Source organism: Carettochelys insculpta, chromosome 4 (genome assembly GCF_033958435.1).
Source record: "Carettochelys insculpta isolate YL-2023 chromosome 4, ASM3395843v1, whole genome shotgun sequence".
In the NCBI taxonomy this organism is placed as follows: domain Eukaryota; kingdom Metazoa; phylum Chordata; order Testudines; family Carettochelyidae; genus Carettochelys; species Carettochelys insculpta.
This window is the reverse complement of record NC_134140.1, coordinates 26,465,780-26,490,797: the sequence shown is the minus strand read 5'-3', so window position 1 is coordinate 26,490,797 and position 25,018 is coordinate 26,465,780. Positions and strand designations below refer to the sequence as shown.

The 25,018-nt window shown below is 41.4% G+C and overlaps 1 protein-coding gene across 13 annotated transcripts in view; it reads right to left on the bottom strand.

The window, feature by feature from the left end:
* Nucleotides 1-17,228, bottom strand: part of TMEM128 (transmembrane protein 128) — a 55,493-nt gene extending 38,265 nt beyond the window's left edge. For 3 of the 13 annotated variants that reach the window (XR_012645333.1, XM_074992493.1, XM_074992494.1), the window contains exons 1-4: nucleotides 17,111-17,228; nucleotides 14,282-14,423; nucleotides 12,275-12,436; nucleotides 8,655-8,764 (exon numbers count right to left, since the gene is read on the bottom strand). Coding sequence is in view for 9 of the 13 variants with exons in the window: in XM_074992493.1 (XP_074848594.1) it covers nucleotides 8,665-8,764; nucleotides 12,275-12,436; nucleotides 14,282-14,423; nucleotides 17,111-17,228 (522 nt within the window). In the remaining 4 variants the exon portion in view is untranslated. The other 10 variants (XR_012645332.1, XR_012645334.1, XR_012645331.1 and 7 more) reach the window with 10 other exon arrangements.
* Between the last annotated feature and the right edge of the window lie 7,790 nt (nucleotides 17,229-25,018).

Genomic DNA, 25,018 nt, shown 5'->3' with positions numbered 1-25,018 from the left:
TTTACATCAGTCCCCATGTTTGGTCCCTGCAGTTAGAAACTCCTCCCCTGCCCCCAACCTGTCTAATGTAGTCCAAGCAAATGGAAATTTTAGTTATGTTCATATAAAAACCCTTTTGGCATGCGTAAGAAAATGAGCATGTAAAATGTAAAAGTCTTATTAATCTGTATAAAGATGCACATACATAAAACAGTAACCTATTCCAACATTTTTAGTGAGACAGACAAGCCTGAGACTCAGCAGCTGAATATGTTGCACCACCATTGCCAAATTTCACTCTCTCTCTCTTTCCTGGGAAGACATGGGCTGCAGTGCCTAAACTGACTGAAATAATTGGAAATTAGGCTCCCAATGAGAGTCAGGCACCTAACATGATTAGGCACTTTAAAAAAATCCTATTAGGCACCTCTCTACATCTTTTAGGGGTCTATCTGTCTGTGAAAATCTGTCCCTAAGTCCTTCAAGTTTTCACAAATAGTAAACTGTGTCCTCTCCCAGCTGGTCTTTATTTGTATACTGGAAGAGAAAAAACAAGCTTTATTGCTTCTTCAGCTTCCATATAGTTTCTTGATTTCAATTAGTCTAAATGAAAAAAATACTCTGCCCTTACTAGCTAAACTGAAACTAAATTAAATAAAGATAAAAACTTTTCTGCACAGCAGAAACTGAAAGTGTGAGAAATGTAAATACAGATAGTCCCGACTTACTAACGGGTTACCTTCCAAACACCTGGCTGTGACTTGATTTGGTCGTAAGTCAGAAATACCCTTCTACTGTAATCCCTGACAGCCTCCAGCCACGGGGCTGCAGGTCGCCCCACCCCCAGCCAGGAACACCGCAACTGGCTTTGCTGGCTTCCAGCCACGGAGCTGTGGGTCTCCCTGCTCCTGGCCAGGGACCATTTGGCTGGCTCTGCCAGCCAGCTTGCAGCCATGGGTCTGCAGATCTCACTGCCCCCCCGGCCCCCCACAGAACTGACCTCCCCCTCCCCGTCTTGCATAAGCATAAGATATGCACATTTCGAATGTGCGTATCTCGAGGGAATACTATGGACTGTAATAAACGCAGGCCTTAGCACAGGTTGTCAATTTCAGATTTTTAAATATATTTCTCTTAAAAATAACCTTTTAATATTTCATTAATACACTCAATTTATTAGAGAGAAAACCACCACATTTTTTCTCCAATCCCTTCAATATATTAGACAACAACTGGACAGAGTTTCTTGGTGTATTTTAGAGTTAGGGTCTTGTCTACACTACAAATATGTTGTGGGTAGGTCACTCTTCATAACTCAAACTGACTACAGTCACAATTCAAGTATGCTGACAAATTCAGACAAGAACCAGGAGAACAATTAAAGGATTAGAAAATATGCCTTATAGTGTAACTTAAAAAGCTTGGGCTATTTAACTTAATAAATGAAAGGCTGAGGGGTAACACAGTCTACATGGGGAATATTTGAAAGTGGCCTCAATTTAACAGCCAAAAGATACAATGAGATCCAGTAGCTGGAAGTAGAAGACAAATACAAAATGGAAATAAGGCACAGTAGCGACTGGAACAGTTTACCAAGAACCAAGACTGGCAACTTCAAAAATACATAAATAAATCTGACCTTGACTTTAAAAAGATACATAATCTAAAGGAACTCTTGTGCAAGTTCCACGGCCTGTATTATACAATAGGTCAGAGTGGATTCCTTTCTGGCCTTGCAGTCAAATAGATGGTCATAACACTAAAATTTATACACAGTCGTGCCAAGAGGCACCGTGGGCCTGAGGGACCTTGCTCCATGCCCCAAAAGGGGCAGGGCCAAGGGCATTCAGCCCTGCTACCTCAACCCCCATCCTCCAGCTATGCACAGCAGTGTTGCCCCAGTAATTCAAAGAGGCCCGGAACTCCAGGCCCCTTTGAAACTGCCAGCTGAGGAGCAATGGCCCCCTTTGGCTTCCCACTCCCATTGTCAGGCCTGTTTATACAGACAAAACCCAGGCCTGATGGAAGGGCTGGTGGCAGAATGCGGCTTCTAAAACATTTCACCTATACTCCGAAAGTTAGAAAGCCATTCACTGCCAATATCTTAATATTTCCTATCACCATCATGTGTATACAACCAGCATCTAATACATCGATGCAAGACGAGCGAGCAGCTAGAACAAGTAAGTCATACACTTCAATGTCTATGTATAAAAGAGCTCTTTTGCAGTTTGTGCAGACTACAGCTTTAATTCATTTGTTCCAAGTAGGCAGTGTGTTTATATCTTACACTGACAGCTACTAACCTAGCCATTAACTTTTGGTAAATTGGGTTTTCTGACCATTTAGAATTCCAGATCCAGTCCTTGAGGCAGTCGAGCCGACGCCTCACTGAAACCTGCTCCTCCTCAGGAGCTGGGTGTAAAAAAAAGTTATTGAAAGTGACCTCAAACTTGAGGTATTAAGTTCTATTTACAGTCCAGTCCAGAAGGCTGCTGACTAATGAACCAACACTTCATAAGTTTAATTCTAATCTATATTGGGTCACTTCTGAAAACACTGGATCAGCATTTACTTTCTCTGCCACCAGGAATGGCCTGGAGTACCCTCCTTCTAAGTAAGTCTAAGTGCAATACCCAAAAGTTTTGAGCCTGTTTTATTAATCTAGGATGGGAGGCTGCACCCAAAATAGCGAGAAGAGCCATTTTTTCAAATTCGGTTACAAAATCAATACTTCAAGAGCTACAATGAACGTGAATATGAAATAGTCCTTAGGAAACAATGTCAAATCATACTTTTAGTAACCCCTATTTTACGAACAGCATACGCACACACGCACGCACACACACAATTTGTATCAATTAGAAAGTTTAAGCTACTTTCACCCCTCATCCCCTTTCTGCCCCAAACCCATCCCCCAATCTCCAGGATTAACCCCTCTCAGCCCTAAATCTAGGATTAACCTGCCTCAATTGACAAATTCCGCTGGTTGCACATGTGCTGCTCCTCCCCCGCCTCCTTCTCAGCAGGGCTGCGTGGCTCCAGCAGCGGTAGATTACACCACCCCTTCCCCAAGCTCACTTCCTCCACCTGCAGCATGGGCAGCACCCCACCCTGCCATGCTGAAATAATAGAACAAAATTTAATTGGTTTAATGGTCCAATCCCTCCTGCCACTCTGCCAGCTGTTAAATCAATTAATTTCAGTCCCATTATTTCAGTGCAGCAGGGCAAGGAACTGCAAGAGGAGTCAGCAGTGGCAACACCAGGAGCCACAAGTGACTCCTTAAAGAGCCATCTGCGGCTCTGGAGCCACAGGTTGCCAACCGCTGATCTAAGATTAAATGGACCCAAAGTGTTAAATGTGTAAGTATAACCCTGAAACAGTACCACACTAAACAGTTTTAAAACAAGAGTCAGGGTTCGGTATACCTTAGCCTGATTACCACAACTGCATTTTCCCTAAAGTAGCTGTATGAGACCCTCAAAAATAGAGTGATTGTAAAATATGCCACTTTCTTGTTTTGCCCACCAGTTAGGCCCAATTTTCAAACACGCTGTTCTCAGTACATTGATTATTGGTTCTACACTTTTGCCATTTGCCATTCATGAGCTTAGCACAGTCCTGGAGCATATCGCTAGGCCTCACCGGCCACCGGCAATGGTCAGTGAGGGGAAGGACAGGGCCGCTACTGTGGTTTGCCCGCTTCTTGGGGCGCACGCTCATGACGTGGCGTCACCCGGTTTGGGCAAACCCTCCGGAAAAACCCAGAGCCTTCAGAAATGTTAAAAAGCAGGAGCTCTTCTGTGTCCCTCGCTGACTATAGTAGCACAGTTCGAGTTCCTGTAATCAATCCTCTTTTCTTCGACGTCCCACGACGCCTGGGGTACGATGATCGACATGGCACTCGTTGTCTTCTTTCTTCCTTCTTCTAGTGATTTCAGTCCAGCTCTTTTTGTGATCCGCTCCAGTCTGCTGCTCCGATGCAACTGACCGAGTCCGGGGTCTGCTCCCAGATTTATAGAGCAGCTACGGACCTGGTTGAAAACCTCTGCCTGTCAGGTCCGCATCCTGGTTGCCCTGGCAACCACATAACATTCCCTATTACATATTAATGAAGCATCCTAAATGCACCTATCAACGATCAGAATTTTGAACTCTTGCTCATGAATATTAATAACCTTGTTAAATATTCATACCAACTGACCTCTTCAATGGTCACCCTTATATACTTCGTATTGCCTAACATTATACAGTGTTTTAAAAGAGATTTTTGAAGTAAATTTTTTATGAAATAAAATATAATTATGGGGTTTGATAGGGAATAAATTCACCACTTTAAATAGTGTAGATTTTTTCTTTTAAATGCTCAGTTCCTAAGGCTATTTGGTTAAGATGCAGGGAGAGCCACACAGACACCACAGCCCATGGCCAGGGACATATCAATCACCTCAGGATGAGGATTTTTCAACATCTGAGACCCTCAAAAATAGAGTAATTGTAAAACGCGCCACTTTCTTGTTTTGCCCACCAGTTAGGCCCAATTTTCAAACACACCGTTTTCAGTACATTGATTATTGGTTCTACACTTTTGCCATTCATGAGCTTAGCACAGTCCTCGAGCATACCATTAGACCTCGTTGGACTAACTTAATCCCTTCCCCCCTACCTTTATTATTGTAACATCATGAATTCCCTTATTTTACAGTTAAGCTCATATTTAGGGTAAATTCACAGACCCAATTACTACACTATACCTGCTTCACATGTACTATGTTTTCTAACACCATCATCAGATTGCTTAAACAATTCAATATTGAAAATGAATCACCTGATGTGAATTTTTTATTAAGAGCTTCCAGTCATAATGGCTTTGTAAAATTAAGGGTGCTATATAGTGTTTTATTAATATAAAAATACAATTAACATTTAAAGTGGCCAATTGATGTGGTCAATGTATAACAGAGGACTAATTAATACATTGATACGGCAAAACAAAAGCCATCCCAAAAATGTACATATATACATGCAGAAACTGAGAATTTTTTAAACAAATTGAAAGCCCTGAGCTTACAGAAAGTTTGCCTTTTAATATTTTTAGCTCTCATTAGACCTGGAAGGTTAAAATTAAGTTAACAACTTGAATAAATCACTTTCATTGTGCCAGCTAGTCCAAATAATACAAGTATAATTTCAATTTGTTGGGTAACTTAGACAGCATGCTTTCAGTAACATTTTCCTCAAATTATGCCATTTGTTTATGGCAGACATAGTGACTATATCTATACTTCAGCAATCTTTCAAAAGAAATTCTTCTGGAAGATCTCTTTAAACAAAAAAAAAAACAAAAAAAAAAACCTGCTTTCAAAAGAGCATATCCACACACATAAAAGTGGATCCAAAAAATCAATCCGCTCTCTCAATAGAGCGTCCACACAGCCCCCACTCTTTTGAAAGAATGGGCCAGGGATTGAAAATCCGGCACCATGACGACAGCTCTTTCAAAAAAGAGCCCTCGGGGCATCTACACACTTCTTCCCTCCCACCCCCCAAAAGAATCTTTTGGGAAAAAAAAAAAAGGCATCTTCCTCATCTGCGACAGGAAGAGAGCTGCCAGCAAGAGTGCTGCGTTCTTTCAATTTCAGATTGAAAGAGTTCATTTTGTATGTAGACAATCTGCGGGTTCTTTCAGAAAAGGCCCTTTTTTAAAAGAGCTTGCTAGTGCAGATGCAGCTGATAGCTAGTCCCATGAGTTACTAAATGTTGGCAAATATTTCTTATACTCTGGAAGTACAACTAGTATGATTCTATAGCTTGAACTATGAAAATATATACAAAGTTAAATGATTTAAACGCCTCTAGTCATCATGTTGGCTAGCTATCTCAGATTTCAAGTAACAATCACAAGGAAATCACATAGCAGGTTTGTGAAGTAGTCAACTTTTAAAATGCTTGTTTCTGATAAGATTTTAGACAGTCTAAGTGACTAAATGCTGTAATATTCTAGAAGAATATTGGTTCGGTTCTGCTGAGATTAAGTGTTACATTCCCACTGTTGCATGACTAGTTGCCTTTAAAATTTTATTAATTAGGTTTTTCCTCCTCATATTAAAAAGGTAAAGGGGAATCTGGTTAATAGGTACTCTTCCATGTAATACACAGAATTAAATTAAACAGCAGACAGTGAGGAGGAATGGTAAATACAGTGCAATCTAATTTCCTAAATCTTGTATCAGAGAAGATAACATTAAGAGAATAAATTGTACTTGTCATAACTTACTGCCTCTGGGAAAGATTATTATGGGCCAATAATTTTTTTATACATAAGGCACATTTTCTGTTGCTGCAGGGTTGCACACAGCTAGCAGAATCTGGTCATACAGCAGCCATGGCCAAGTCAGAAGGCAGAACTTCTAGTAGCACCCATTTATCAACATGCCCTAGTTTATAACAGGGATACTAAAGTGATCAAAGCACCCAAAAGGTGAGATTCACACCACCTCTGAAGGCACCTTCTCATACCTGCATGTGGCTTCTTTTGCTATTGTAAAATATCTGGCTGCAAAGTTTTAATGGAGATGTAGTAACAGACAAGGACACAGAATATTTATTTAAAGAGAAAGTATGGCATACCAGAAATTTTAAAACATAGCAAATTAGGCTCATGTGAACTTAACCTCCACCCCACCCCTACCCCGCACACAAATTCCAATAATAAAGGGATTACTGTCAGACAAAACAGGTATAAACTTTGAATTGTTCTATTTTTGTGAATATGAATCAGACTCTGTTAAAATATAACATTGCATGTTTTTCAGCAGAGGTTCAAAGGAACCCATAGTATTTAACATTTGCACATAGTGTAGTGAATCAAATTAGTATCTCCTTGCAAAGGGTGATTTCTTCACACCTAGAAACTCAAAGAAAAGAATTAGTTACTTTTAGTTCTTTTGTGCAAGCAAACACAAAACAAGCATTCCATATTGTAAAAACTATTAGTTATTTTAGATGTGCTAGCTTTAAAGTTAGAGACTGATTGAAAGAAAGTACATCTTAGTCTTCATTGCTGCATTCATGTAAAGTCATGCTGGCCCTCCTAGAATTCGTTTACAGGGGCAAAGACGGGAGTAGACGGTAGAAAAGGACAGGCAAACACCAGTCAGAAAACCAGCTTCTCTAGAAGGGTAGCTCTCACTGGATAATCAATTAACGAAGCTACAAGCTAAATGGAAGAGGGCCTCTTTCCTGACTCCATCAGCTGGTATCAACCATTGAATTGGCATGTATAATTGGCTTATGTTGTGCACCTTGCACTTGTTTAATTTTACTTTCAGAGGATCACAAATTTTGTCAGAGCCTCCTTTCAGCAAGGTAGTTATTGCAGTGGTTCTCTCAAAATCAGCAAGAGGAAATTCTTCCCTTTGAAAAGGGAGCTGACTTGCAAGAAACCTGAGCTGTTTTATGAGGTTTCATGGTTTCTCAAGCCATTCTGGATTGTAGACCAAGCGAGAGGCTTCTGTTTAAGAGGACAGTATGAGATCTAGGAATGGGAAGCTCTGGATTTGAGCTTCAAAAGAGGGGAGGAATGAAAACAAATGGGTGCCAAGAAAAATGAGTGCCAGTAGTTTTCTCCTTCAGTACAAACTGCCCCAGAAGTAATCCTACTCCAATTAAAGTTTTAGCCACTTGGCCAAAAGTTTCAGCTAACTACTTACAGACTGAAAGTAGTAGGTAAGAGGAGGAATAAAAAAAAGCTCCCTTCAGTTACCAAAGTGTGTTTTATTTCCCATGTAAACTTCCATATTCTACAAGTAATGTGGTACAAATGGATAAGGAAACCTAAAAGCTTCCACTGTCCCTGAATGTAAGGCACGCAGGATGGAAAAGGTTACAGTGAAGAGTTTATGTAGCTTGGTGGAAAAGAATACTACAATGTTCTTCTCAAGTCACTAGTACTCTAAAACCACATTTAACGGGATCACTGGATATTTTACTGGGAATCTGAGTCAATTTTTCCCCTCATATTAACGTAACATTTTAGTTAGAGACTACTTTTTTGCAAAATTTGCCATCATATGTATTAATTTTAATGACGTACTGGGAACACTTGATTCTTCAGAGGGTGTCAATGGTCCCACCTCACTCCAATGCTCTATAAAAGGAATATTTTTCAGCCCTTGCTGCTTGTCCCCAAATATTCCTGGAGCTGCCACTACTCCTCTCAGCATGCTAAAAAGAACAACAATGTGCACTCACCTAGGGTTTCCTCCATTTCCAGTCCACCAGTGGTCCATCTCCCTAACAAGCCACTTAATCCTACTTCACATGGTCCATTTATTTCCTATGCTCTGGCCAAAGCATCACAAAGACATGCACTGATACATCACCTACCAATTATCTCTATGCCACTAGCACCAACACATCAGTGACAGATTCCAACCTTGGCTCACTCCTGAAAGTTGAAAAACAACTCAGGAATGAAGAGGTAAAAAAGGGCTTAGTTTACAACACATAAAAACTGCATATTTTGCTAAGAACTAATTTAAAAGACAAAATACACTAACTACATTTTTAGGAGTTCTATTTATTGCCTCTCAATTGATTTGTCAAAGGAAAAAGTTGGTGCAATTAAGAAAACATGTTTGTGGATGCAGAGTTATTTAAAAATGGGTTACCTTAAAGGACTCATCCAAGCAGAGACACCAGCATCACAACACCCATAAACTGAGTGAAGAGCAACAGAGGGGTCAGAAATGACCATACAGGCCACAAAGCAATGTTGAAACTGGAAATTAAAAAAAAAAAAAAAAAAAAAAAAAATCAAATTTTTTTTTAAAGTAATTCTGACGTCATGCACTCTCTCCTGCACGTTCTTGGCATATTGTACCCAATATCAGATTAAGAACTCAAAACCCCAATCTCGAAAGATAAAATTTGAAAACAAAATTGTAATTAGGTCTGTCATATGACTTAAAAATCTAATGGAACTTAATGTTAATTACAATTAACAGAACTGAAAAATGTCATTTACAGGTTGAACCTCCCTGGTCCAGGCACCACTGGGACCTCACTTATGCTAAAACAGGGAATTTGAGGAACAAGGGAAGGTCAATGTCAGCCCTTCTGCTGCTGCTAGCTGAGGTACCAGTCTATGAGAGACAGGACAGCTGCACTCCTGACCCCTGCTGGAGGCTCAGCAGCTACCCTGCTACTTCCCGCAAGTGTTCTCCTCCTCCCCCTTCCCTCTTCTGAGCTACAATACTGCAAATGAGCTATTTGTGGTGCTCCAGAAGCACTGGGAGGACAGGGAAAGAGTTCCTGAGTGCAGGGCCTCCAGCTTTTTTTTGCTGTGAGTGGTCCAGTCTCAGAACACTCAGGGAAATTCAATTACACCACAGAATACAGAAGCGTACAGTATTCACTTTATTCTTATTACAAATATTTGCCCTGTAAAAATATATTTTTCAGTTCCTCATACAAGCAACTAGTGTAGTGTACTGTGAAAATGAAACTTGTTTTATTTTTCAATGCAGTTATTTTTTGTACATAATTCTACATTTGTAAATTGGAAATTGAAATCAGTATATTTGAAAGTTTAAATTTGAATTGATATTCTAGTTAACACTAAGCCTGCAATTAACATTTAATCAATTGAGTTAATCACGAGTTAAGTGTGTAATAAATTCTCTCCTTCTTCCCCATAATCAATTTTGTTATGGTGTGAAAAACACACCATGGAAGTGGCATTAGTACACATCTGTGCCCACAATTCCTTCGTAGAAACTCTCCCAATAAAAGTTATTGATTGTTGTCCTATACAATAAATATCATAGCCACGGAAAAGGAGAGTATCAGCATAAGAAACTAGTTAAAAAGCCTTAAATCATCATCTCTGTTTATCGAGGAACTAAGATGAGCAATTTGACTTTTGAATAGTGTTCAATGCATAGGGCTGGCAGTTATGAAAAGCTTTTAGATCTTGTAGCTAGGCAGACTTAATCATGAACTGGCAAAAGAATTCCAAGATATCCTTGAACAACCTGAGCATAAGATTAGCCTGAAGCAACAAAAACAGCCAGGTATAACTATTTATCTTCTTCCAACCACCCTTTTGTTTTCAAATTTTGCTGCAAATGTGAGACACAATGACCTACTGCATCTGAAAACTCAAGCAATAGTGAGCTTGCAAAATTAGCTCCATCTTCTTTAAACTGAACTAGAAAGCAAGGAATACAAACCCAGTTTTGCAACTCTCTTTATCTCTATCCATACACAGTTACAGACTGAATAAAGTTTGGTATTTTACAAAGCAAGATTCCAGGCTGCAACATTTCAGTACGAGCCACGTTATAAACCCTGAAAAATAAACTTTCCAAAAAAAAAAAAGCCAGATTAAAAGTGTATTGACTTTATTTAAAGCTGTGTTCTTGCAAATTGGAGAAAAAGTTCTCTCTGCTGACCACCAGCTTGCTTATAAAGCTATCTAGGTACTTGGGGGCGGGGGAGAACAGATTTACATAAAGGCCAGGTCTCCACTAGAGGGTTTTGTTGACACAATTACCCTCGTCAAATCACAGAGCATCCACATGCTTGGGCCATGTCTAAACTAGATGCATGTCGACAGAAGTTACTGTCCACAGGGTAATCTCGACAAAACCTCTGTGGGCAGATCACATCCATGCACAGCTTGCTCTGTCGACAGACAACCGCCAGACTGCACTGCCCTCTGGTGCCAGAAAGTGGAATGGCAGCTCTGCAAAGAGGGCTGCCCGGCAATGGGAAATCCCCTCTGTCAACAGAAGTGTCTATGCTGCATTTTTTTTTTGTCAACTGTACTATGTCCAGAGATTGTTATGCCTCCAATTTTTGAGGGATAATATGGTTCTGGAAAATGCAGAGTTCTGTCAACAGAATACTTTGTGTGCGCAGACTCTGCCTGAGTTATGTCGACAGAAGGCACCCCAGTTCTGTCGACAAAATTCTCTAGTGCAGACCCAGCCTAAGGGGCCTTCTGTCGACATAACTCAGGCAGAGTCTTCGCACTTAAAGCATTCTGTCAACAGAACTCTGCATATTTTTTTTTCCTTCGACAGTATTATCTCAAAAATTGGAGACAATCTCTGGACATAGTACGGTCGACAAAAGTGCAGCACAAAAACTTCTGTTGACAGAGGAGACTTCCCATTTCCGGACAGCCCTCTTTGCAGAGCTGCCATTCTGCTTTCTGGCACCAGAGGGCAGTGTAGTCTGGCAGTTCTCTGTCAACAGAGCAAGTTGTGCGTAGAGGCAACCTGCTGACAGAGGTTTTGTTGAGATCACCCTATGGACAGTAACGTCTGTCGACAGATGCATCTAGTGTAGACATGGCCCAAGTATTTAGTTTTGTCCTAACTTGTCTTGTATTTGTTAAAAATAAAGTTGAGAAGATAAAGCAATCACCTTCAATTTAACAAATCCAGTGAAGAGTTTTTCTTTCGCCAAAACTCCTGGAAAAAAAGTAGACTTCATATACAATTTTGGCCATTATCAACCTCAGTTCCAGTATGCAAATCACAGCTTTCCAACAATCAGGAGCTCACTTTTTCAATAAAAGGAAAACACAACCAAGAAAATAGTGCAAGTATAATGTCTACAATTTTTGTTTCAATGGTTGTTTGTTCTCTTTACTTTGACTTGACATTTGTTGAGTGAGTAAATGAGGTACTCTATTTTTTATATAAGAGACAAGGCCAATGCTACCACCTTTAATTTTAAAAGTAAACTACTGTACCACCTGTAAAAGCCATTTGATGTACAGGAGAAACTATACATGAAATAGGTACAGTAAACAGAAAGAAATGTGGCAGAATCGGGCCAATGGGCACCAGGAATGTAAAACTGGAAATCAGGACTTTGTTACATAGAGCTAATTCAGGATGTGAGGAACATTACTGGACTTCACCAAGATTCAGAGGTTGATCATTTTATCTGCATCTACTACTGCTGCTAAGGGCGGGATGGATAGCTCAGTGGCCCTGTAAACCCAGGATTGTGAATTTAATCCTCAAGGAGGTCATATAGGAAGCTGGGACAAACAGGATTTAAAAAAAAAAAAAAAATCAGTGAGGTATGGTGCTTGGTCCTGCCAAGAGGGCAGGGGACTGGACTAGATGATCTCTTGAGGTCCCTCCCAGTTCTATGAGATCTGTTTATCTCCATATAAAAATTGAGCGCCTCTTGGTATTACCAATGGTAATCCCTCTTTGGGTTTTGCAGAAAGCTTTTTGTTTTGTATTTCTACAGAATTTTGACTTACCAAACTGCTGCTGCAATAAAAGTGGCAGTTGTGATCGGTATCAATACTGGATACTGGGCATCATAATCTTCAATTCCACAGTACCACTCTAGATATATGATGCAGTAAAAAGCAATAACTAAGCTTGCAGCCAACAGACAGCTGCCAAGAACAAAGCACCAACTGCAAAGAAACAAAAGAGTCAGTTTGCATGTTATTACCGGTCACTAATTCGCATTAGCTCCCTACTTGATAGTGACATCAGCTTTTACTATTAAAAAAAAAACTAAGAGTACATTACTGTCAAAATACATCTGCATAAAAACAAAACTATATCTGTCAAAGAAACAAACATATCTTAGGAAATATTCTTTTTCTTCTTATTTCCCCATGATAATTCACAAAATGTAGTTACTTGCAATGAGTCTCAGTAACTAGGAAGAATTAGTGAAGATCAACCCTGCAGCGTATAAATACACTGGAAAAATTTAAGTCATTTTGTTAACAGGTTAAAAGAGTCCTGAACAGTTAAGCTCATGCCAGGCCTACACCACAAACGATTTAGCTATGTAGCTATACGGACCAAACCAGCATATGGGGGGCGGGGCGCGCACGGGGGGGTGTGTGGAAAAAGTGATTCTTGCACTAGTCAGAATGAAAAACTATACTACCAAAAGCATTTTTATGCAGGTATAATTGGGTCTGTTTTAGACATTTGTAGATACAGAAAATGTAAAAATAAACCACCACCACAACCCTCTAAATACACCCCTTACTGATCCTGCTGTATCAGCAATAGAATTTAGTTTAGATATGGCCACATTCCTAAATTTCTATTTGATTGACAGTTAATTCTGTGGAACTTTTACAGCGAAGTTCTGAGCTTTTCACTGAATATTGTCAAACCAAAGACTTCCAACTTAATTCTAGTTTAGTTCTGCTGTACTGCAACACTTGGAAAAGATTTCTTTAAAAAATTACACAATATTTCCTTGTTTCACTGTTAAACTACAGGAATTTATCAGGTTATTCTCAGACTGAAAATTTAAAGAAAAAACACATCAGAAAACAAGTTAATGTTAAAATTTTGTTACCCTTATATTATCTCTGGAAAATTCTTGTGAACAGATTTGAAATATATTCACATGTGGGGACGAACTGTTACATGTGCATGCATGGACAAGAAGAGTTCAGCGAGAGAGAAGAGTGAGTTGATAAGATAACAGATTACTTATCTATATAAAATACACATACCATATTTTAAACAAAGATCCTAGTTCCTTACTGAAATAGTTTTAAAGAAATGCAGTCTCCATAGAATTTTGGGTAAAGAAGGCAAACCAAATCCATCCAATGATTGTTCATGGAAGTTCTTATCAGTAACAACTATCTGGTTGCCTGAAAAAAAAAACCCTGTATCTACAATTCATGATGTTGTGGAATAATATTTGGCAGAAGATTATACCTCTGTGGGCAGATACAACATTAAGAGATTGCTGGTGGTGAGGAGAAGATGGCAATGTTCATAAAAAGCCCAGAAAATATCAACCATATTGAAACCTGATGCCCTAATAAAACACGCATTTAGGCTACGTCTACGCTAGCCCCTTCCTTTCAGAAGGGCCTGGTAATGAACAAGTTGGGAAGATGCTAATGAGGCGCTGCCATATGCAACATAATGACTTCTTCAGGCCACTTCCAGTGTTCTAGGATTCTGTATATCTTAAATTAGGTATGTCATCCCCCGAATATAACCAACGTGCTACCCAGTATTAGATAAAAAACACACTGTAAGCTCTAAATTCTGTTCCAAAGCATAATAGCAAAATAATGTACTATAACTAGATTGATGGGTCCTGTATTACTGTGTAAAAGGAATCTTTTTCAGGTGTATGGAAACATTATCTTTTTAACAGACCACAAAGATAAAATCTCCAGTAATAATGCAAAGTTTAAAAATAACATTTTGAATATGATGTTGAAGATGTAAACAAAACTTCTCTTCTTTTTAAGAAGAGGTTCTCTTACCTATCTGCTTGAATGGTTTCTTTAATAGTTTTAAAAAAATCAACATAGTATGTCACAGCAATTGATGCCAAAATCCAGAAAGCAGAGTGAATATTAAGTCTAGGAAGCGGCTTCTCTTTTCTCTCCACATTTGTAGAGTCTTCTGTAAATAAAACCATGATTACTTTGTTATAATGAACAGTAAAAGAAGCATTTTAGTGAAGTAAAATAGGACTCTTAATCCTTCTCATTCATTTTTCTTTGGAGATTAATATAGTCACCACACAAATTATTATTCTGAATAAAAAGAAAGCATTCTAAAAAGGGTCTGCAGATTTCCTGAAACAAAAATGTAGGAACCTTTTGATAAAAAGCATATGGTCTCATTATGTGTCTTACCAGAAACATTAACAGCTGTTTACATTGCTCAAAAGGTTATTTGACCACTTAAGAATAAATCTATTAGAATGAAAGAATATATTCTTTTGATATGAAAGACACACATGCAAAGGTAAGACCGGTTTTCCAGACATTAATTTCTTTCCATCCATTTTCATTAACTTTGATGTTTTCAAATTGAATTTCCCCATCTCACATGCCAAGTGCTCCATTTCAGGAGCTAGCTTGACATCAATGATTATGTTGCAATCTAGACTTTTTTACATTTCTCATTTGTAAAATCTTAGTGCCTTACACATTTTATAGCAGATTCAATGAGGGCAAAGCAGCACGCAGTTTTGAAGGCAAGGGCTTATGATTTTTGTGTGTAGTGCTGAAGACCACCTTATAAAACAAAATTTATTCACAGTTACAATGAAGTAAACTCAAGTGATGGGAATACCAGTGGAAATACTTGCATATTTGAACATCACACATATTTTAACCTTCTTTATTAAAAAGCACATTATTTGTAACTGCCCTGAATTTTCCTCTCTCTGCTCCCTGCACTCGCTATAGTAATGTATTTTACTTAACTTTACATTTTTCTGCGATTTGAATGATCATTTGCTAAATCTATTATGACACAAATGTACCAGTTTGGAATCTTCATCTCAACTCACTTTGGTCCACAGTTCCCTCTATGCTGCCTATAAACACTGCTTTGAGATCTGCTTCTTGTATTCTTGAGATCACATCCAAAGGATGAGACTTCAATTTTATCAGCCTCCTTTTTTAATGGTCTCCTCCACAGATCTCTTCCTCCTCCTATTAAAACTGTAAATGCTTCATGACTAAGAAGTTACCACAACCTGATGTCTGATACACCTAAATAATAAAGAGAATGAAGCACTGATAAAACTCTCATCAGACGCTGGGCAGGAGGCAGCAGAGTACACCAACGGATAAGGCCAGCTATTGGGACACACGGGCTTGTCCATGTGAAAAAGTGTACTTTCATGTACCAGCCCATGGCACAGCACACCCCCCAACAGTGGATGCACTTACAGCAGGGTAAGTAAGGTATGCTGCAGCCAGTTACTTCCCTAGGGGGGAGGATAATACCTAAAGTGGCATGAATCACAATTTATATTGTAATAGCAGTTACTACAGCAGGGGGTTTATTGACATTAATTACGTCAATTAAAAACCTCTAAGCCACCCACTTACAACCTAAACCTCATGGCTGCACCTAAACTAGCAAGTTCTTTTGAAAGACTTTTCCAAAGAAGGGAGCTCTTTCAAAAGATCCCGCAGAGCACCTACACACAGAAAAAAAAGCGTTCTTTTGAAATTAAATTGAAAGGATGCAGTGCTCCTTTGGAAAGCACTCTTTCACTCCCGTTTCAGGAAGAGCACTCCCTTTCAAAAGCTTCTTCTGAACACAAACGTGTAGATGCTCTACAGGTCCCTTCTTTCGAAGGAGCAGTCCTCATGGCACCTGATTTTTCAATCCCCATCCTGTTCTTTCAAAAGAGCTGAGTCTGTGTGGACACTCTTTTTGGAAAGGGCAGATCACTCTTCTGATCCATTTTTTTGTGTGTGGATGCACTCTTTCAAAAGAGGTTCTTTCAGAAAAGATCTTCTGGATCTCCTTGGAAAAATCCTGCAGAACATCTACCTCACAAAATGCATTCTTTTGATATTAAATTAAAAGAATGGGGCACTTTTTCCAGCAGCCCTCTTCCACTGCCAGATGAGGAAGAGTTTTGCGAAAAGTCTGTGGACAACCCAGGGGTCCTTTTTTTGAAAGAGGGCAGGAGTATGGCCCTCTCTGGTGCCAGATTTTTCAACCCATGGCATTTCCTATGGTTGCTCTTTTGAAAGAACAACCAGGGTGTGGCCACCCTCTATTGAAAGAACAGACTGATGTTTTGATCCACTTTTTTGTGTGTGGTTGCAACCTTTCAAAAGGTTCTTCCAACGATACCTTCCGAAAGAACCTCTTTCAAAGGCCTGCTGCAGTGTAGCCATAACCTAAGTGCAGAGCAGGCTTAGAACAGGAGATACTACCTCCCGTGGAAAGCTCTCAGAAGTGTTGCTATTTTTACCTTAGATCTTATATGTATCTCAGTGTTATGAGCTGGTCAGGCTGGAGCTACCGATCTCCACCTTCGCCCGGAGGCTCCCTCTGCGCCGCACGCCAGCAAAACCCGGCAAGCACAGCCCCTCTGAGCACGACCGGAGACGGGCGGCACTGGCTGCCGCACAGGATTCTGGAGGGGAGCCTCCCTCCGCCTGCAGACACCGCCACCCCCGCTCCAAGGTGCTTGTTGACTAGGGACCTGCCACCTTCTCCGGAGGACGCGAGGAGCCGCCTTGCCCACGTCCCCAGCAGCACTCACGCAACGCCACTGCGTTAAAGGACAGACGGACAGGGGAATCCCACACCAGGCTACAGGAATCACTTACCGGCCACTCCCCCGCCCCCAAGGGGAGGCTGTATCAGCAGCGCCTGGGGCTCTACCTCCTCCCTCAGGTGGCGTCTTAGCCGCAGCAGCGGGTCTCCGTCACGTACCCCCGTCGCCATCTTGGGCTCCTTCGGAAGTGACGCCCGCAGGAAGTGGTGGAGCCGGGGGGGGGGGGGGGCGTTGAATTTAAATAGAAGCGTGATGGGCGTTCTAGGCTGTTGCAGCTGTTCCCTGAGTGGGACAACGCGTGGGCGCTAGAGCGTTTTTGCGTTTCTGTCTATTTTCTGACTTATTTTTCTCAGTTCTGTGTTTAATAGCTTTGGGTTTGACTTTGGCAGAGCTGGTTCTGAAGCGAGCGCCAGGGGCCTCTTCCTAACTCGTGGCAACTACCCGTGGTGCCTGCTTGGAGATGAGCAAACCCTGCCTGTGGTGTCCACCATGCCCTTGTCTAAGTCACTGGGGCAGGTCGATGCCTGTACCCTGCCCTGTACCTCTGAATGGTCCTTTGGGTGTGTGGCCTTGGCCTTGGCCTTGGCCTTGGCCTGTAGCATGAGAGAGGAGTAAATTGGTGGCAATGTGTCTTGGCTCAGCTGGGGGCCCTGGGAAGGGTAGGTGTGATGCACTGGTACACTCAAATGCAACACGAATCACTTAGCAACTATTTTTATGAGCACCCCCAAGGAGTCACCTCTGGCAAGGGAATGATTTAGCTGTACTCAGAGAGCGCAATCTGCTCCTGACGTACCTGAAAAACAGCAAGAAGTCCTGTGGCACCTTATAGACTAACAGATGTTTTGGAACATAAGCTTTTGTGGGCAAAGACCCACTTCATCAGATGCATGTACCTGAGTCACCTCTGTTCAGTTTAGAGGTGGAAATGAGAACTTCCTCTAGAAAATCGATGTGTTAGACTTGCTCTGTGTTCAGAGGGCTCCTGTGCGGGGAGGGAGGGCTAGTGGGAGCTGTAATGATTGCACTGGGGGCAGGGTATGGTGTGTGAAATCTGCACCCTGCTGAGGCACTTGGCACAGAGAGCCACATGGAACGGCCAGTTGCTTGGAGCAGCCTGGGGCTGGGCAGAAAGGGAGCCTGCCTGAGAGTCCCAATGGGATGGGCTGCAGGCTTGATCCACTAGCTTGGCAGGTTGGATACAACCCACACACTATATCTTGCCTGACCTGATTTAAACCATGATATTGAACTTCAATTATTAAGGCCTGTTATATATTCAGTTGCCTAAAGGATTATGGGAAGGAATTCTATTGATTTTTCAAAGGAATTTAGGCCCCTTATTCCCATAGACTTTTTTGAAAATCTCAGTCTGTGATTTAGAGAGAGAGTGCATTGCTGAATCCCAAACCTATTGAAGTCAGTGTGACTTTTGCCCTTGACATCAGTAGGCTCAGGATTTCACCAATTAGGTACTTTAATTGTAATGTCTTCAGGGCAGGGGTTGTTAACTTTGTTTGCACAATGAAGTTCAGCCCTTATTTATCTGCATTACAAATAAATAAGAAGAGTTGTGCAATTGTAATGTGTTATGGTTCCTTGGCAAGTCTTCAGAGGAATACTTTGTGCAGTGTACTCTCCCAGGATCATTTTACAAAGCAGATATTGCACCTCAGAAGGATGACTACACAAATGTTAAATTAATAGAGATACAAAAAAAGAAAAAATAAACCATTATCACAAAGTGTGGCAATTCAATGTGGGCCAGATGTTACTTAATGGCCTAACATTTTAAGCTCTAAAGCCCACGCCGCATATCTTTTTGCAAATGTACTGTTGTCCCAACTTCAAAAGCATAAAAGTGTAATGATTATATTTATGAAAACATATTTCTGTAAAATAGTCTAAATTCATCCCTGTTCTTCACACTTACAAAGGATTTTGCAAACCTTGTGCAGTGCATCCATTTAGAACAAATGTCTAGACAGGACAGGAGTCAAATATAAGGGTTTGAGAGTTATGAGAATTCTGGGTATCCTGTAATATTGTGAGAGAAACCTGTAATTGAATTTAATGACCAGGTTCTTAGTACTAAAACAGAAGATAAAAAGAAAAGTTTTAAAAAACTAATAAAACAGTACAATAGATTGCCTTTGTTTCAACCCTCAATAGATGAATTATCTAACATATAACTACTTTTGATAAATTCACTTAAGCATGTTTCAATAAACACAGCTCACAAGCTTCCTAATAAGCTTACTGTATAGTTGCTTTCTTTGTTACTCAAGCATGTAGCCAGGTAAAAATTAGGATTCAGAATTTACTTATCTAGTCCATCTATCTTTGGTATTTATAAGATGTCTGTTACATTTTCATCTAATAGTATTTTAATTGGGGGTTGGCAATAAGTGCTCCAATTGTAAGTGACAGGTGGGCTTAGATAGTCCTGCACGTCTAGGACCTACCAGTTAGTACCTTGTACTAGTTGGTGGTAAGACAGCCATCAATTTGGAGCAAATGTTCACGATCTCAGGATGCACACAGCACTGTATGGAAAAACACTGAACTGGCAGGGTAACTAAGTATCTGATCCAAAGCCCACTGAAGTCAGTGGAAAGAACTAATAGGTCTTTAACAGCATAATTATTTAGTGTGTTGCTCTAGTTTTATGACCAACATTTATTTCAGTAGTTTCACCAGCTAAAATCAGTGTAATGGAAAAAAATTAATTTTCTGGTTTCTATAGTATTTTCTTTTCCATGTATTGTAACATTTTAAGCAAATAATCTTTTTTAAAAGCTCATTTTGGTCTCTGGACCTCTGTCAAATAAAAGCAATTAGGTGAAGTCACTCTATAATTAGATAAGAGATTAATTTTGGAGTTCACGCAGTTTTTGCATATAACGATTGTGTGAACCATCTACCAGAGACTGGGCCCAACAGCCATGCTGGGTCTCTCAGCAAGGCTGAGAGGCCCTACATCATGTCCCCATGGAAGAAGGAATGGGGCCTTGGGCAGAAGAGGCAGGCTGGAGCTAGGCAGCCCTTTGGAGCATGCAGCCTGACCATCCAGCAGTTTAAAGGTCCCAGGGCTCCAGTTGTCACTGCTACTGTTGCAAGTAATTTGTAAGTCTGTCTGGTACCAATAAAGGAACGAGATTCTTGTGAAATTATCCAGCTTTTCAAATCGAAGGTATACTACAATGGAGTCTGACAAGGACTACAGGGAACAGATAAGTTGAACTTTGCATTGAGTCTGAGTCTGAGTGGTCCATGGTAGTAGAACAACTGCAGCGTAATGAACTTTTGAGATACAAAAAATAACACCCTCACCTCCCCACTCACTTAAAATCCAATGGTGTATTATAAAAATGGATGTACATATTTGCTGTGAACAGTTTCACATCTGCACCAAATGAGACAGAATGCTGCATCTTAGCTATCAAATAGCCACTATAATAAATTATAATAATTGGATAACTCAACTGCAGAATACCCTATCAGGCTGTATTTCCAGCCTCAACTATCAGGAGGTTAGTCTGACCATAATTAAATGTATATTTAAAATATTGAGAAGGAAACAAAATAGCCTATGGATGGCATAAACAATGTATGTGTACCCTAGGATGGCCACTTTGTAGCCCTTCTCCAGTGCCTTAAAACCCAACTCACATAGAAAAGTAATTAGAGACCCAGAGTTGAGTCTCCAAGGATTTTCAGCATGGTCAGCCAGCCTCCTCACATTCGAGCACAAAAAGGAGCTAAAGAAATTAATTTAATCAAATAACTTTAGAAAAATCTTAGGGTGAAGAAACAAATAGTCTAATTTTTGACAACATAACTATTTTACAACTCACAGACATTATCTTCACATTTATAATAAACAAAGAGAAAACAAAGTATAACTTGAATTGTTCAGTCCACACAACACATTAAGAAGAAACTGAGAGATCCCCCAAAAGCTTAGTTTTAGTTCACCTAATTCTCAGTGTCTTTGATCACCAAATTTGCTTGCGCAATTTGCTGGGTTTGAACCGTTTTCCCTCCGTTTAATTGTAGGACTCCTCCGCTGAAATCCATGAAGATTTTCCTGTCCTGTGGATCACTGCTAGACAAGCCAGGTAACATTTAACTCAGTGACTGGTTAGTCTAAAATATACATATTTAAAGGAAATCCTGTTACAAGAAAATAAAAAAACTGAGAATAACAAAATAGAAACGACTCCCTGTTACTACCTTTAAAAAAAAGTTCATGAATCATACTAGCTGAGAACGTTAACTAGAACAGTTTGGCTGAAATCAGAACAGTCAAAGCATACACCTAAAACAGAAGAAGTTATTTTCCCTCCATGTTCCCTGTTAGAGAGTTAACATCATCGTTACCTACTGCAAAGTGCTTCCAAGTGACAGACACCAGCTCACACAGGACACATGACCTTAGATCATCAACTGCTTTGTCTGCTTTCCTTCATGGGGTCTGACCCCAGCAACAGATGCAGAGCCTACTGGAGCAGACCCCACAACTATCCCCACAACTACCCCACACATAATTCCAGAAGCTAAGTGTGGAATACTAAATCTTCCTAGCAACAATGAATAAGGGTGAATCTTCACTTACCGGCTGCTCGTCAACACCGGGATCGATCTTCCAGAGTTCAGTTTTGCTGTCTATGTTAAGATGTGGCAAAATCCATGTCTCTGGGTTCAGCTGTCAACCCTGGTGCTCCACACTATTGCACAGACTGAGGAATGTTGGTGCAAGCCTGAACAGCCCCAATCTACACAGGGTAAGAAAGTCAATTCTGATGTGTCCATTTTAGCTACACTAATGGCAAAGCTAGAACTGCATATCCAAAATTGACTTTCTGCACTAGTGTAGATATACCCTCAGGCAGAACTCAGTCCTACTACACTCCAGAGGCCTCTCAAAGAGCTATCTCCTTATTAGGTACAAGGATTACACATGCAGTAGATTGCATATGTGCACAATGAAGAAGCAGACTTTGGCTACGTCTACACGTGAAGCCTACATCGAAGTAGCTTATTTCGATGTAGCAATATCGAAATAGGCTATTTCGATGAATAACGTCTACACATCCTCTAGGGCTGGCAACATCGATGTTCAACTTCGACGTTGTACAGCACCACATCGAAATAGGCGCTGCGAGGGAACGTCTACACGCCAAAGTAGCACACATCGAAATAAGGGTGCCAGGCACAGCTGCAGACAGGGTCACAGGGCGGACTCAACAGCAAGCCGCTCCCTTAAAGGGCCCCTCCCAGACACAGTTGCACTAAACAACACAAGATCCACAGAGCCGACAACTGGTTGCAGACCCTGTGCCTGCAGCATGGATCCCCAGCTGCAGCAGCAGCAGCCAGAAGCCCTGGGCTAAGGGCTGCTGCCCACGGTGACCATAGAGCCCCGCAGGAGCTGGAGAGAGAGCGTCTCTCAACCCCTCAGCTGATGGCCGCCATGGCGGACCCCGCTATTTCGAAGTTGCGGGACGCGCAATGACTACACGGTCCCTACTTCGACGTTCAACGTCGAAGTAGGGCGCTATCCCCATCTCCTGATGAGGATAGCAACTTCGACGTCTCGCCGCCTAACGTCGAGGTTAACTTCGAAATAGCGCCCGACGCGTGTAGCCGTGACGGGCGCTATTTCGAAGTTAGTGCCGCTACTTCGAAGTAGCGTGCACGTGTAGACACGGCTTTTATGTGTATAAAATTCCCATAGACTTTTCTATAAAGGTTGTGAAAAGAGGTCTGTCTGCCTTACTCCCATCCTACCCTACCCTTCAGATTTTGAATGGGACATTCTTCCACCTAGTTGTTATGTGATAACCCTATGTTGTAGGTTATGCGGGATGGACAGCCCCAGCTGTGGGATCCCCAGCTGCAGGGGAGAGTGGGGGCAGGGGCATCACTGAAGCCCTACGCTGGGAGCCATCTGGGACATCAATCCCTGCTGGCAGCCCCAGCCACGGGAAGCCTGGCTAGAAGGGTGGGGGTCCTCGCAGCCCCATGGCTGGTAGCTGACTAGGGCGCTGAGCCCTGTTGGCAGCCCCAGTCACAGGAACACTGGATTTCAATCAGCAGCCCTCTGAGACATTTTTGTGTAAATGCAGGATACAGAACTGCTGATTGAAATATGGGCCGGTCCCAAACCCAGATAAAGGAAGTACTGAATCAGCCATGGCTAAAGTGAAAGAAGAGAGAGGTTCAGAAGCCCACTGTCCAACCATTCTTAATTAAAAGACAACTAAAGGCAGGGCTTTTTTTCTGTCAGAATGCCACAGAATGGCATTCCAGAACCTTTTTTCCTGGTGCCACCATTTATAAAAGACAGCAGAATAGCTGTGAGCCACATGTGGCTCTTTAAAGAACTATTTGTGGCTGCTGCAGAGGCATTCTGCCAGCTCCCAGCGCCCTGCTGGCTGAAAGAGGACTCAGTTTAATTGGTTTGTTTAAACCAATTAAATTGAGTCCTATTATCAGCACAGCAGGGCACTGGACGTTGCCCCTGCCACACTGCATGTCGAGGAGAGGGAAGGAGCCACAGCAGCTGTGTGGGGAAGGTAAGTGATCCTGGATTGGGGTGGGGGTTAAGCCTGGGGGTTGGGGGGGTGGCGTTAAGGGCTGTGGGGGACAGATAAGCTGCTGAGGGGTGGCTCAGGCCCCATGCACGGCAGCTAAGCCGCTGGGGAGTGGTTTGGGAGCACTGGGGGTTGGTTAAGCTGCCAGGGGGCAGCTCAGGCCCAGCTGGGGGACATCTCGGACCCAGCAAGGGGGTAGTTAAGCTGCTAGGTGGTGGTTTAGGGCCCCCCGAGGGCAGTTAAGCCGCTGGAGGCAGCTCGGGCCCCACACTGATAGTTTGGGCTCCACACATGTTGGTTTGGGCCCTGCATGGGGTGGCTAAGCTGCCAGGGGGCAGTTTGGGCCTCCCCAGAGGCAGCTTGGGCCCTGCCCTGGGTGGTTGGAGCCACCCCAGAGGTGTTTTGGGTCCTACAGGGGGAGTTAACCACTGGAGAGAGGGTTGGGCATCAGGGCCTGGGGGCACGGTTTGGGGCTTGAGTTCTGCTACCTTTGTTTCCAGACATAAAAGCACTGACTAAAGAGAAGACAAAATTCAAGTTAGGCCATAAGACACCCATCTCAACTCCACTAAATTCTCTCTTCCTAGTCTCTCTGGGGATCAACGGTCTCGTCTTCCTCCCAAATACTCTGGTATGTGGAATTGTTGGAGCTGTTCCCCTTTCCTTCCCTTCCCTTGGAGGCTAGGAGGAGGGTAGTGCCTGGCAAATAAATGTGTTTTACAAAGAAAATATACACATGGAAGGGGTAGGAGAGGACATCCCCAAAACCCCACGCAAATCGAGGGTGATATTTATCATGGAACCATGGTCTTAAAATTACAACACTGTCTATACCTAATTAACCAGTCGTATAGCAAATGTAGTCAATAAAATACAACATTTGTCAACAATTCTGAAATTTAAGAGCTGACTTATAAAAGGAATGAAAATTGAATAGTTTTACTTAATGCCACTTTGAAGATTTATGATCCATCACACTCTGTTGTGGAAGCAGATCTTACTAGTCTTTGTCAGCGCAATAAAATCATTGTTTGGTTTTAATTAAATCATTAAATAATCCCCTATTTTCTGAACTGCTTACAGCACTGTGCAATTATTCTAACACTAAACTTCTACTCATTCTTCAAAATTTCATAACTGCTGATTTTCTTCAACATCCTTAAGACAGCCTATGATAAATTAAAAGGCCTGTTTTAATTAAATGTGTATATATTCTTTCATCAAGGTAGCTGATTCAAATATTAAATTAATAAAAAATGAAATTTCATATCCATTCTAAATTTTGGATGGCATTGCAGTATATATGTGCTGCTTTTCATAATTACAGCTTTATTAATTTTAGATATTGGCACACTCCTGTT